Below are 14,043 nucleotides of genomic sequence, written 5' to 3'. Positions count from 1 at the left end.
ATATCGCTAGCAGCAGTAACTTAGACTAAATGATTGCATATTTTGTAATCATTTAGTATGAGTACAGCAACTAGCACCGTAACTCCTTTAATAGTGGAATTCGAACATCGACCTGTTAAGAAGAGTTGTAGAAAAACCTTCGCGCTAAAAGTCCACCATACAATACATTTTGAAATTAGGCCTCTGGAATCAGTTATAGACAAACTACTAAATGATGGAACGCAGATTACTAAATGATCGATAACATCCTTGCTCTGAGGTGCTTTTTGGAAAAGATTCTCCTTCACAATCCCCGAAACCTCCACGATTGTCAGTTTAGCCTCTGATAAACTATCAAATATCTGATTAAATTTGGTATTTTCTTATCATAGGGCATAATCATGGGTAGGACAATGCTTCGACTGTCCTACCCAGGTATTTTCAGGCGTAGGACATGTCCTACTTGTCCCACCCACTCCCGGCGCCACTGCCCTTTATGCACCATGTGAGACTAACTTGGATGCTCAATGCTCACCCTTCCACCTGATTCACGCTCTAGCACACAAATCTAAGACTTTTTTGGGTGCTCACTCTAGCACACCTTGCCACTCCTCCTGACACACGCTCTGACACACTTATGTTCTCACTGCTGACATGCCATGCGAGGCTGACTTGGATGCTCACTTTACTCACGTCTGCCATGCCTGGAGGTGTCAATAGCGATAGGTACCAAGAGTACACTACGAACCTCCTACCTCGGCATATGCAGTCCATACTAACACCTATGCGCTTACTCTTCTGCCATGCTTCGTGGTGGCGACTGCGGCTGCCACCCGCTGCAACACTCTTACCTCGACATGTGCCAACCTCTCATTCACTTCCCCGCGCTCAGCCTGTTTTCGCTCTAACTAACCAATCACAAGTTAGTCATGCTTGTCGACTGCTGCTCGGCGCGCCAGATTTTCTGCAAGCTGCAGGCAATCTGAGTGGTTGCAGTCGAAACTGCGTTCCACTTCTCCACCGCTTGACACATCCTCTGGATAAGGGTATCCGGGGTTGTGTCCCGACCGCAAACGTCTAGCATAGCTCTTCTTTCGACGTCGAAACGAGGACATACGAACAGTATGTGCTCTGCAGTTTCGTCAACACCTGGGCAGTCAGGGCAGACGGGGTTGTAGGTGTAGGGTATTGCGACTGGTAGAATGGATATTTTGTCTTTGGCTTTTCAGTCTATTTTATTTAAGGAAACTAGTTTGGCATAGTACGACGTTTCGGTCCCGTGTATTGGACCTTTTTCAAGGGATAAACTGTAGACTGAGAAAGCCAAAGTCAAAATATTAAAATTTCTCTGATAATAATTTACAATTTAATTATTGCCAACTAATAACTAAAATAAACTAGATTTTACTCAACGAGAAAATAACGTCACAAGTAACTTAATTAAAATTGACTTAATTAAAATTGATCGTAATTTGTTCAATAACAAGAGAATTTGTTCAATAACAAGAATTTCCGTGTATTCATGAAACTGTTATTGTTTCCCAATTCATGAAGATTTAGTACACACATAGATCTCTCATTCGATCTTGCAGTGCTCGGTTTCATACGTCGCAACGGCGTGGAATTCAACAACGTGTATGCTTTAAAAAGCCGTAAATATGCCGTACCAGTTTGGGCACCGTTCCATGAAGTGCAGTCAGCCCGTATCGAACGAGTTCAACGTAGTTTTGTCCGGCTCGCCCTCAGGAGATTGCCGTGGACCAACCCTTTTTGCGATCACCACAGTACGAGAATCGTTGTCAGCTAATACACTTGGAATCGCTCCGCCAAAGACGTGCATATTTGCAGAGGATGTTCGCCTTTGACCTGCTAAGCCACCGGCTGGACTGTGATGAGCTTCTTATGAGGTTCTTAAATGAAACAAGTCTGTTTCGGGAATGTATAGCTTTAATTTGCTGAAAAACCTCCCAACTTCAAGCAATTTTTGGAAATGAATATTGTTCCAGATGATTGGAGGGATATTTGAGGCATAGCTATTCAGAAGCCCGCATCTGATTGTAATTTGTGTCGCTCTGCCACGATACTGCCTTCACGGTCACATTGTCGGCTACAGGCAAATCCTGTATGACTTCCCCAATAACCAATTCCATGGTGCTTATGAAGGTGTCACTGAGCTGGGGATTCTCGTTAAGTAAGTACTACATCCACACTACCTTCCAAGTTAAGGTAAAGATGGGCGTGGTCAGGAGTAGTAATACTCACACTTTTCGTCGTGTATGTCTTAAGTTGAAATCAAGGACTACACCCATTTTGATTTCTGATAGCAATGTAGACAGAGAAATCAAAAGAAACTTGAGTATCACTAGTGTCCAATTACCGTACACCGTAACTATGCTTTGCTATCACGATACTGTCGTGTCTTCAGAAACTGTTGGGTTGGAGAAGAGGATTTTCTAATGGTTTGTCGTCAGATACACAGTTTGGTTTCCGGAGAGGCAAAGAAACGAACGAATGTTTTGATTTGTTTGCTTCAGCTCAACTTCTCTCAAAAAGAGCAAACGGGCTCTGTATTTTGAACACATTCTGATTCAGTTTGCGTCCATGTTTAGTCTAATGGGTTTTCGCTTTGGGGGCAAATGCTGATGATCTGCAAGAACCATTACAAGATATTCTCCGAAGAAATCTGAGATAGTTCTTTTGAAAAATTACACTTAAGTAGTTTTCAACCCATTATTGCTATGTAAATTATCTATTCAACCATTACTTAATTTTGAAACATTTTTACGAATGCATTACAAAACGTTAAGAAATAAATTCTGAACAACTTTTGAAAATAATCGAAAAGTTGTAATCAGATGCTGGTCAGACAAACTAATGCCCATCCATCGACAATGACAACGCTACACCTAACCAGAAACAGTAGAAACGTTATTTTATTCTCAAATATTTATTTGAGATGGAGGGACCAGAGGCTGGTTTGCCGAGTGGCTTTTGTGAAAAGGTTTTGGGCGCAGTGGCGAAATCTTTACTGATTTTGGTGGGGTATCGAGCCACTCATATGCCGACGTAACTTCATGTGTTTTTTTGCTTTACCGTCATAAGAGCACTTTTTTTGTATTTTTAGCGTTATGTTATTGTAAACTAGTATTTGTAACACGAATCAATTTACATCCAAACTACTGAAACATGGTACGCTGGAAAGAAAACCCTACAAAAAAGATTATGTAACGACAATCTTAAGTTAAGTTAAGCAAAGTTAAGTAAAGCGTGATTGTTCTCTAATACATTTATTGAGGTAGGTTGACGGAATTTTGTGTGGGCTAGTTGGCCGAGTTGTAAATTTAGTATACGTCAATCGACCCAAAATTTGACCAATTCTCCAATAGAGGCAGCATTGAAGGAGATAAAATTAAAGCGTACGTGAGCGTATTACGCTGGCAGAGGAAATGAAAGAAGCGATAGTTGTTAAACAGTTCACCAAAGCTGTCGAAACTAAGTCTAAGATTAAAAAGTAACTTGCGTACCTACATATTACAAAATTAAACATACTACATAAGTTTTTTCCTCTTTGATATGATGTGTTTCACTTATTTTACCACATTTGGCCAATCTACTCCAGCCCTGGGGTTGAATGGTTGATTTTTCATGCCACATAAAAAGAAGTACTCATATGTGCTCAAGTTTTATTTATTTATAACAGTAAACCGTTTTTTTTTTTCAAAAGTGTAATCAGTATTAGTACATAGGGGAACTGTACTGGTTTTGGCCATGTTCCCAATTTGACCAATTTTGTGAAAAACTCCAAAAATAAAGCAATTCGCAAGGGTTTTATTAGTTCCAATAAGAGATATATTCCTCACGCTTCAACGCTGCTTTCAACTGATCGATTATTTTGGAAAAATATGTATTTTTCAGGGTTGGTCAAATTAGGTACACTTCCCCTATTCAAAAAGTGAAACTCGGCCAACTATCCCCTGTCCCCTGGAACGTATACACGGTCAAGCAGTTTGACCAACATTGACTCCACCTCTCGTTTATTCAAACATCCATCAAAAAATATATGAGGGTTTGTGCAACTTCACTACAAATGTTCAAACATGTTCGACGAACCTTGATTCCGCCTCCGACAACTCAAACCAAAATCAAATCGTTTTAATTTTTTCCAACCGAGCCGCCAACTGTCAAATGGTTGTTCGAACAACTTCACACACGTTCAAACAAAGCAGCAACCGAAGCGTTTTCTTGGGGGTGGAGTCAATGTTCGTCAAACTGCTTGACTGGTGTGTACGCTGCATTACATCTGTTTCTATGCTTCCATGCCCCATGACTAAGAGGTAAGTTACAAGAAATTTTTCTTCCTCGATTGCTCTTCTTTTGTAGTCAAATGCTCTCGATTGATAACTTTTATAAGCCCGCACCAGCCATTTTTGTGAAATGTGTAAACTATAACTTTTTGTGTAAAGGAAACACATCTCTAGGTTATAGATTTCAAGCCTGCGATTACAGTATTTTGGTATGATGTTGGAATAGAACAGTCTCTGGTAGTGTGCAATGCGATGCTCGTCGATTGGATGTGGAATGACCATTCCCAATTGTATTTTTGTATTTCTCAGTTCTAATTATTTTCAAATATTTAACTTTAATTCTTTCCTGAGGATGAAAGAATTTTCGTTGAGATAAATATCAAATTACATATTAAGTAAAAAACGAAACGTTATTATCAACTCAAATGCTACTAACAAAGGCTTAGCATTTACTTTAAATATTTTTTGAATTGTTTATTAATATTTTATTAAAACCTTGCAAATATAAATGTATGATGTATGAAGCATACTCGAATGTAAAAATGTTAAAACATATCACGTGAATTATCAGTTGGCTTTGAAAAAATGAATATTATTGTCATTTGGTGCATCAGTGGAAAACAAATATTCATACAACATGGCTTCAACATAACTTCACAAATTGTAATAAAGCAACCTTTTCGGGAAAAATATATATATTTCATAGTCATATGTTACAATCATAGAAAAAGTTACTGTAATTATCAAATGATAAGAAGAGTTCATTAATCCTTACAAATGAAATTAAATTACTAAAACAAACAAACCTAGGGAATCATTTAGCATAAATAAGCTACTGCTTTCGAGTACATTGTTCCATGTGTCATGTCAATTAGAGTAGTTAAAAATGCAAAACGTACGGAGAATACATATTTTATCAAAAACAAAACAAATATTAGTACTATATTTAACATGCGCAAATGCCCTTCGTATGGTGATAATTTCACAGTTTTTCGCATGAGGAATTCGGCGATGGGTAAGTTACACGGCTCCAGCTGAAATCAAAACCAGTATTACCCAGCGGTGAATTGTTGATACATTGGTTGCGAGACTTTCCTCCTGTTCTAGCACTTTACCATACACAAATCGGTGATAATATTCAATGATATGACGAAATCAATTTTGATTTGATGTACGACTTAAAATCACATGTAACACACTTTAAAGGATATACATACAATGGTTTTGTTTTTATTTCGGAAGAAATTCGTCGAACTGTTTGGAGCAGCTTACGTTTCGAATACAGAAATTGACGCTTTCTTTATGTTGGCTGTTTTTTTTGTTTCTGCTTGAACTTTTTGTATCAGTATTTTGATTAGTGCCTTCGTCGGTTTCGATCAGATTGATTAAGGTATCTTTTTATCTGTGGGGCACTACTGACTAGATATACATATTTTCTATTTACTGATTCCCGGAAACCGAAACAATGCGTATTGGAAAACCAAATTTAAATTTGCCTACAATTTAGGTATACAGCAACATACAGAATGTAGTAGAAAGGCGTTTGCAGAAACAGATTGGCTTTGAATTTATTTGAGGTGGTGTACTAAAATTTTAATGAATTCAAAGGATTTTCAAATACACGACACCTACCAGCGTATGTCAGAAATCTGCGATTTTTTTTTCCAAAATGGGTGTAAAAACGTATGCAAAATTGATAGATTCTTATCCAAATATAGCTTTAACAATTTTGCAAATTCTTCTAAAAAACTTGTATAAGAAGCATACATTTTTTATAGGAATCTTGCAATTTTGTATATGCCAAGTCTTTATACAGATTTTGATGAATGTTTACATAGAATTGTAAGAAAACCTAACATCTGCTGGTTGTGTCCAGATTAGCATTAATTCTATCATTGAAAAAGTTCTATCAGCTGCGGAAAATTGTTATTAGTTACGTGAAATGAGAAAGATGATAATAATCTACGCTCAGCTCTGGATTTTTGGATTTTTTGTTTTCATTACCATGCAAACAAATAAGACTATAATAGAAAATTCTGTTAGATCAGTCATTGATGTCCAATAAATGATAATTCATCCCAAGGTGGTATGAATATGAAGAAACACATTTACCGTTTCCTATTGCGGTTTTCTACCTTTCTAAAACTGTCCTCAACTTTGGTTCTCTTCTTAATGGGTAGTGGGATGTAGCAATAAAAAAATACTTGAGGTTTTAAATCATTTTATGAAACTATTTTTCATCTGTTCAGTCTCGTTATTGAAAATGTCCAAAATAAAATAAAAAAGTGTCATTTGTTCTGAATGATGTCCGAACGTTCCTTTGTACGTGCAGTGGTTTGTTCAGAATAGACAAACAAGGGGAAATGTTGATCTTAAACAGAGATTTCTGAGATGTATGTGCAATAATTTTGCAATAATTGATCGTTTCTGTTACTTCATATACATAAATTCTGCAAGCTTCTTTAGGCCCTTTCCTGTCTTTTTGGTGTTGTAAACCTGCTTGAAATAAAACAGAAATGGTGGAAAACAATAAATTGCGAAAATAAAAAGGTCCACTCAGTTAAAACAATTTCTAAAAACAAAAATGCCGTAAAAAATCTTCGTTTATCAATTTGTCGTAAGCGGTATGCTTTGCAGAATTGTATATTTTGGGCGTTAGCGTTAAAATGGTGCTTTGCTTTAGTTTAATTATCTTGTTCTACTCTATCAGATTCGAAACACAGTCTTCATTGCGGCGAAATATTGAAAATTAATATTGGTCGAAACAGGGAGTGAGGTATACCGAATGCTTTTGTTTCTTAGAAAACTGCTGCTCATTTATTTCGCTCGTGGTTAGTTACGATGGCACACAAATGTCTCAAACGATGAGAATTGTTTCAAAGTAGCACGGTTTAAAAGGTCTGCCTAATTTTTGGTTAGTTTAGGGACTTATTGTTCTGCTTAGTATTTGCTTCATGTTTCTAAAACCGTCGAAGAGATTCATTAAACTAAGATTTTGTATATTGTTTTGTTTGAAATTTGCTTGTGGGTTTTTCTTTGTGATTCACCAGTTCCTTTTCCACTACGATTTCCTATGTACAAGAGACTCCGGTAGTATTCGAATCTCGTAAGAAGACTTCATCTGTTTACATCACAACACATTTTCGTTGACGTCGTTTGAGTGGCTCCGGTCGAAGAACGGCTCTGACAGCTTCGTCAAACACTTGCTTAAGACCACGCTGGGTTAGTGCCGAGCACTCCATGTACTTGACAGCACGGACTTTGTTGGCTAGCTTTTGTCCCTGTTCACGTTTCAGTGCCGACAGGCCTTGCTCAGCAAGTGCACTCAGCGTTTCGCGGTCCTCGCGTAAATCAATCTTAGTACCTGAAAGAAAATGAAGATTTGTTTAGTAGAATATTTGCAAACATTGCGATTTAAGGCAATATTGTTCTATTTTACCGTCTGTATGGATTACATTATATTGAAAAAACTTCAATTACTTTTTTAGATTGTTTTACCACCTCCCCTGTCACGCTTGTTTGTATACCAATTGTATGCACTGTTACAAAATCTTGATCTATCTATCTATCTATCTATAATAATCTTCTCCATTCGGCTCGGTCCATGGCTACACTTCGCCAACCACGCAGTCTACGGAGGGTCCAAAAGTCATCTTCCAGCTTGCCCGCTGCGCATCTCGCCTTCTTGTGCCCGTCGGATCATTGTCGAGAACCATTTTCAATGGGCTACTCTCCGACATTCTGGCTATGAGCCCGGCCCACCGTAGTCGTCCGATTTTCACGGCGTAAACGATTGATGGTTCTCCCACCTGCTCATGCAACTCGTAGTTAATTCACCTCCTCCACGTACCGTCCGCCATCTGCACCCCATCATAGATGGTACGCAGCACTTTCCTTTCGAAAACTCCAAGTGCGCGTTGGTCCTCCACGAGCATAGTCCAGCTCTCGTGTCCTTAGAGGACTACCGGTCTAATAAGCGTTTTGTAGATAGTCAGATTGGTACGGCGGCGAACTCTATTCGATCGGAACGTCTTGCGGAGTCCAAAGTACAAACGATTTCCAGCCACTATGCGTCTCAGAATTTCTCTGCTGGTATCATTTTCAGCAGTCACCAGTAAACCCAAGTACACAAATTCATCTACCATCTCGATTTTGTCACCATCGATGCAAACTCGCGGTGGGTGGCTCACATTGTCCTCTCTTGAAGCTCTTCCTATCATGTACTTCGACGTGTGGATGACTAGTCTGATCCGCTTAGCTTCCCTCTTCAGTCTGATGTAGGCTTCCTCCATCTTCTCAAAGTCACGTGTCATAATATCTGTGTCGTCGGCGAAGCCAAATAGCTGTACGGATTTATTGAAAATTGTACCACTCCTATTGTTAATCCCTACTCTTCGTGTTACCCCTTCCAAAGCGATGTTGAATGACACGAAAGACCATCACCTTGTCGTAACCCTCCGCGCGTTTCAAAGGGACTCGAAAATGACCCTGAAACTCGAACTTCGCCTTGATAGACCGTGTCAGTATATCCGGAAATCCGTGCATTAGCTGCCTTAGCTGGTCCTGATCTATTGTATCATATGCGGCTTTGAAGTCGATGATTGGATGATGTGTGGGCACGTTGTATTTGCGGCATTCCTGTAGTATTTGGCGAATGGCGAACATCTGGTCCGTGGTGGAGTGTTCACCCATAAAACCCGCATGGTACTGCCCTACGAACTCTCTTGCGATTGGTGCTAGTCGACGGCATAAAGTTTGGGAGAGTACCTTATAGGCGGCGTTCAGCATTGTGATTGCGCGGTAGTTGCTACAATCCAGCTTATCGCCCTTTTTGTAGATGGGACACACGACACCTTCCGTCCACTCCTACGGAAAAACTTCCTTCTCCCAAATCTTGGTAATGACCCAGTCCAGCGCTCTAGCCAGTGCCTCACCACTGTGTTTAAATACCTCTCCTGATAGTTGGTCAACCCCATGGGCTTTGTTGTTCTTCAACCGGTCAATCTGATCCAGGATTTCCTGGAGATCAGGAGCCGGTAAAATTATGTCCTGCGCGCGTTCTCCCAGGTTTATCTCCATTCCGCAATCTTCGTCTGCCACATCGTCATTCAGGTGTTCTTCGTAGTGCTGCCGCCACCTTTGGATCACACAACACTCGTTCCTATGAAGGCTCGTTTATGTCCTTCCACATATCAGGCCGTGGCCCTTACGTGCACGGTTCAACTTCTCGAAAAACTTTCGTGTGTTATTAGCACGGTACAGTTGCTCCGTCTCTTCACGATCTCCATCCAGTTGTGTTTGTTCCGCGCCCGTTTATATCGTGCCTCGTTTGCCCTTGTGCGGTGTTGCAGCAATCTCGCCCATGCTGCATTCTTCTCTTCAACCAACTGCTCACATTCGCCGTCATACCAGCAGTTGCTCTGATCCGGGGGCACCGTGCCAAGTGCAGAGGTTGCGGTGCTACCAATGGCGGATCGAATATTTCTCCAGCCATCTTCAAGAGAAGCTGCGCCTAGCTGCTCTTCCGTTGGACGTGCTACTTCCAACTGCTGCGCGTATCCTTGAGCTAGTTTACCATCTTGTAGCCGCCCAATGTTAAGCCGTGGCGTTCGACTTCGATACGTGTTGTACACCGTCGAGAGTTTTGAGCGCAGGCATACTGCAACGAGGTAGTGGTTGGATTCAATATTCGCATTGCGATAAGTGCAGACGTTCGTGATGTCGGAGAAGAATTTACCGTCGATTAGGACGTGGTCGATTTGGTTTTCCGTTTCTTGGATAGGTGATCTTCATGTGGGCTTGTGGATATATTTGCGGGCCATCGTTGGCCATTATCATTCTATACGGTGTGCAAACTATCTGGTCCGATGACCGGTTTATACATTTCCTCCCTTCCTATCTGTGCGTTCATGTCGCCGATGACGATTTTGACGTCCCGCAGTGGGCATCCATCGTATGTCTGCTCCAGCTGTGCGTAGAACGTTTCTTTCTCATCGTCGGGTCTCCCTTCGTGTGGGCACTGCACGTTGTTGATGCTATAGTTGAAGAAACGGCCTTTTATTAACAGCTTCCACATCCTTGCGTTGATTGGCTGCCACCCAATCACACGTTGGCGCATCTTACCCAGCACTATGAAGCTGGTTCCCAGCTCGTTGGTGGTGCCACAGCTTTGATAGAAGGTTGCCGCTCGATGCCCGCTTTCCCACACTTTCTGTCCTGTCCAGCAAATCTCCTGCAGCGCCACGACGTCGAAGTTGTGGGGATGTAATTCATCGTAAATCATCCTGTCGCAACCTGCGAAACCTAGCGACTTGCAGTTCCATGTTTCAAGCTTCCAATCGTGATCCTTTGTTCTTCGCCTAGGTCTTTGCGGATTATATCGAGTCACATTATCTCTTATATTGCTCGTAATTATTGGTTTTCCAGGCGGTTTATTGGGCCTGCGCAAACCTCCTGTCTCGTCGTAGGGCCTTCGTGTCATGTCTGTTTTGTGTCCCACCTGACAACAGGACTTGGGCTTATGCGCTTCGAATGGCACACGGTCGCTTTGGTGGGGCCTACTTGCGGATACATGCAGCTTTTTATAGGAGTTTAATAGGGCCCACTGTCAAACCTCACCACATCCTAGACAAGCCCCACAACTCGCAGATGGCCTGGGGAGGAATCGTCAAGCCCTTGGACATAGTCCCTGCTGCCCCCGAGAGGGATTTCAGGGGAACTACGAATTGCGTGTGCGACTGAACAGTCAAACAACGGCTCAAAATATCATATGTCAACAAGGTTATAATACAATAGCACCGTTGGTATAATAGAGTTACACGGAGAAACTCAATTTGCCCATTAATGTGTGATCGAAAATCTCCGTGTATGATATAATAGCATTAGTTATGTTGTTTTAATATAAAATTAAATTATTTAAACAACATCTTCAATCTAATTTATAAAAGTCTATGTTAGAAAAACTGTTAAGCTCAATAACATAGCCAGGCTTCGTAATTCTCACTCATAGTCATATGAATAAAAACTTAGGATTATTCAATTTAGCGGAATGTGATTTTTCATGTTCCCCTGTGAGGAAGTATTCTCACACTACACAAGATTCTGTTTTAATACGATTTTTTTTCGTTCGTATATTTGATCGTGTGACTTCAATTTACCAACATGTTTCAAAAAACTCTGTATAAATCAAAGAAAAATCACATCATAATTAATATGCGTTAAACATTCAGGATGACTGCAAAATTGAGAAAATGAAAATCGTGTAAAAACAAAATCCAGTGTACATGTTCATCCGGATAGAATGGTGGGTGATAAATTCGTGAGCGCCGGCTTGCCGGATAATTAAATTTTACTCCACCAAATTTTCCTTCTCGTCGCTCTCCTGATAAATTTTAGAAGAAATTTACAAAAATTTAGTACCATGATGGGATTAGAACCCAAAACAATTTTGAAATGTTTAGAGCACCCACAATAACCACGCCACCACATTAACTGTTTGAAAGTAAAGAGAAAACTGCTGCATTGTTTGGATCGGCAAAGTAAGCAGCATTTGATTCTCACGAAACATGGGAGAAGGATAACAATTTTTCGCACCATCGCTTGTACCGGAGTTTATCGCACTGTAATTTATCTGGATATAATGGATGGTGGAGAGATCTATTGTCACGTAAGTGAGTGAGAAATCCGAATACCATAACTCATAAGTTTGTTATTATCTATTGCTTGGGACCGTTTAAACCTAGGGGAGCGAAGAAGTCAAAACTCCAATCTCTCTAATAATGAAGAGGTTTTGAGAATCAAGTCCCATGAATATACATAGTTAATAACTATCGGAATAGTGATTGTGGGCAGCGAAGCAACATATCCCGATAGTAGGTTGCGGTTTCAGTGAAAAGTTTCTGCATTTACTTAGCATATTGTATGTACATGAGGGATCGAGGTGGTTTTACGTAGTTTTCACTTACCAACAAGTATAATTGGTGCATCTGGGCAGTGATGTTTGATTTCAGGATACCATTTGGAAGTAACATTTTCAAATGAGGAAGGGCTGGCTACACTGAAGCATATGAGAAAAACATCTGTTTGGGGATACGACAAGGGTCGTAATCGATCGTAGTCCTCCTGCCCAGCTGTATCCCACAGTCCGAGGGAAACTTGCACTCCGTCTACTACCATGGGGGCAGAATAGTTGTCGAATCTATGTGGATTAGAAAGAAAATTAATCGAATGAGGAGGAACTCAATGTGACTACTCAAGCGCAATATTTTCGCTATGCGCTCTCGAGCATATCAGCTTCGGAAACTTACACCGTGGGAACATATTCGCCGGGAAAACTGTCTGTTGTATATGAAATCAGCATGCATGTCTTTCCCACCGTTCCATCTCCGACAACAACGCATTTAATAGGTCTTCCTGAAGCCATCTGTAAAAAAGCGGAGTTAGATATTTCTTAGCCACTTAACCATATCGGCATCGCATACTCATAGGTACTCAATAAATGATTGAGTAATAAATCGATTCCAAAAATACGAATGTTCTATTTTTGAAAATAATACTATTTCGAATTAGTTCGCATGAAATTTCTTCTTATAAGGGAAATGCAGATTCATCATCCCGGTTTAAACGCAACTAAAAGAATATTTCAATTATTTTGCTTTTTCTCTCGTTCATTGAAGAGTGCCAGGCATGGTAAAATTAATTTCGCTTTTAACAAACGATCAATAACTAGAATAATAGCAGCATGCATCAATCGCCAAAGCTTGCCTGTTCTGCTGTGCAGGCAACGGCATCGTTCGACACTCATTAACAGAGTGCATTAGAGGCTATTCCCCCAAGACCGCTTGAGTCATGTTTTCGAATGAAGAAGGTTTTCACTTTCTTTCTTTCACATTCTCCACTCCGGTGGACAGTGAAATGAAGAACGAACAAAAATGAAACTGACAACGCCTGAATTCTGCACGACCCAAATTTGATTGCAATTTATGGCGTATGAATACTTACGTTTATTTTATTTTTTGTGTTACAAACAAACTGACAAACAATAAATACTTTAAAACAAACACAATGTTCCTATTTGTTCAATTACTTGAGGTCATCGGGAAAAATTAAATGCTCCCGAAAAATGTTGATCACTTAAACACCACTTCAGTTCCGCAAAAGCAGCTGTATGTATGTGAGGCGTATCGCGTAAGGATGGATGCAGCAAATGTCAGTTTCTGCTTGACGTCGTACAGTGCTGCACCAATGCTATGTTGTGGCGGTTACGAGAAACATCCACCGGATCAAAGCACAAAGCATAACGGTGCAACATAATGTTGAGAGTTGTAGGTGTAGGTGAGGCATATAACGCATTGTCGTCATAGTAATGATGTGGTTGATGCTTTTACCTCCATATACCTATGCAGCTTTTTAGTGAACAATCGTAGTATCGAAGTATTCAGAAAACAATGAACAATAATAACAAACTAAACTAACAGATTTATTAATGACCACTTTATTTAGTTCAATGTTTTTATGAAAGAGATTCTGCCGTGTATGTAATTAGAAGTTAAAATAACAAAAAATGTCACAAAATTATAAAATATTTATTTAATATAAATTATTCAATTATACCAACCGTTGTTATGAATATCTGCAGCTGTTATGATTTGATAATGTCTTACTTTGTCGTTCTGGTCAGGAAAGGATCTGTGGTTAATTATATCAAAGTTTGTAATAAATTCATTTTTTCAACATTATCACCCCTCTAAAGTCAAATATA

At 40.0% G+C, this 14,043-nt stretch overlaps 1 protein-coding gene across 1 annotated transcript; it reads right to left on the bottom strand.

Annotated features, from left to right (window-relative positions):
* Positions 1 to 6,666: 6,666 nt before the first annotated feature.
* Positions 6,667 to 13,465, bottom strand: LOC134205219 (ras-related C3 botulinum toxin substrate 1). The gene is made up of 4 exons (XM_062680275.1): positions 13,284 to 13,465; positions 12,590 to 12,705; positions 12,248 to 12,480; positions 6,667 to 7,647 (listed from the first exon to the last, which is right to left on the bottom strand). The coding sequence occupies exons 2-4, from the start codon at positions 12,703 to 12,705 to the stop codon at positions 7,409 to 7,411; spliced, it is 588 nt and encodes a 195-aa protein (XP_062536259.1). The 5' UTR covers positions 13,284 to 13,465; the 3' UTR covers positions 6,667 to 7,408.
* Between the last annotated feature and the right edge of the window lie 578 nt (positions 13,466 to 14,043).

This window comes from Armigeres subalbatus, chromosome 1, assembly GCF_024139115.2.
Source record: "Armigeres subalbatus isolate Guangzhou_Male chromosome 1, GZ_Asu_2, whole genome shotgun sequence".
Taxonomy (NCBI): Eukaryota; Metazoa; Arthropoda; class Insecta; order Diptera; family Culicidae; genus Armigeres; species Armigeres subalbatus.
The sequence above is the reverse complement of the archived record's forward strand: the minus strand, read 5'-3'. Positions and strand labels throughout refer to the sequence as shown.

Excerpts from the sequence above, each read along its gene's own strand:
- LOC134205219 (XM_062680275.1), bottom strand. The coding sequence starts at position 12,705 with ATGGCTTCAGGAAGACCTATTAAATGCGTTGTTGTCGGAGATGGAACG. Across the intron at positions 12,481-12,589 it reads GGCGAATATGTTCCCACGGT|ATTCGACAACTATTCTGCCC; the intron begins GTAAGTTTCCGA and ends TAATCCACATAG. Across the intron at positions 7,648-12,247 it reads TGCACCAATTATACTTGTTG|GTACTAAGATTGATTTACGC; the intron begins GTAAGTGAAAAC and ends ATTTTCTTTCAG.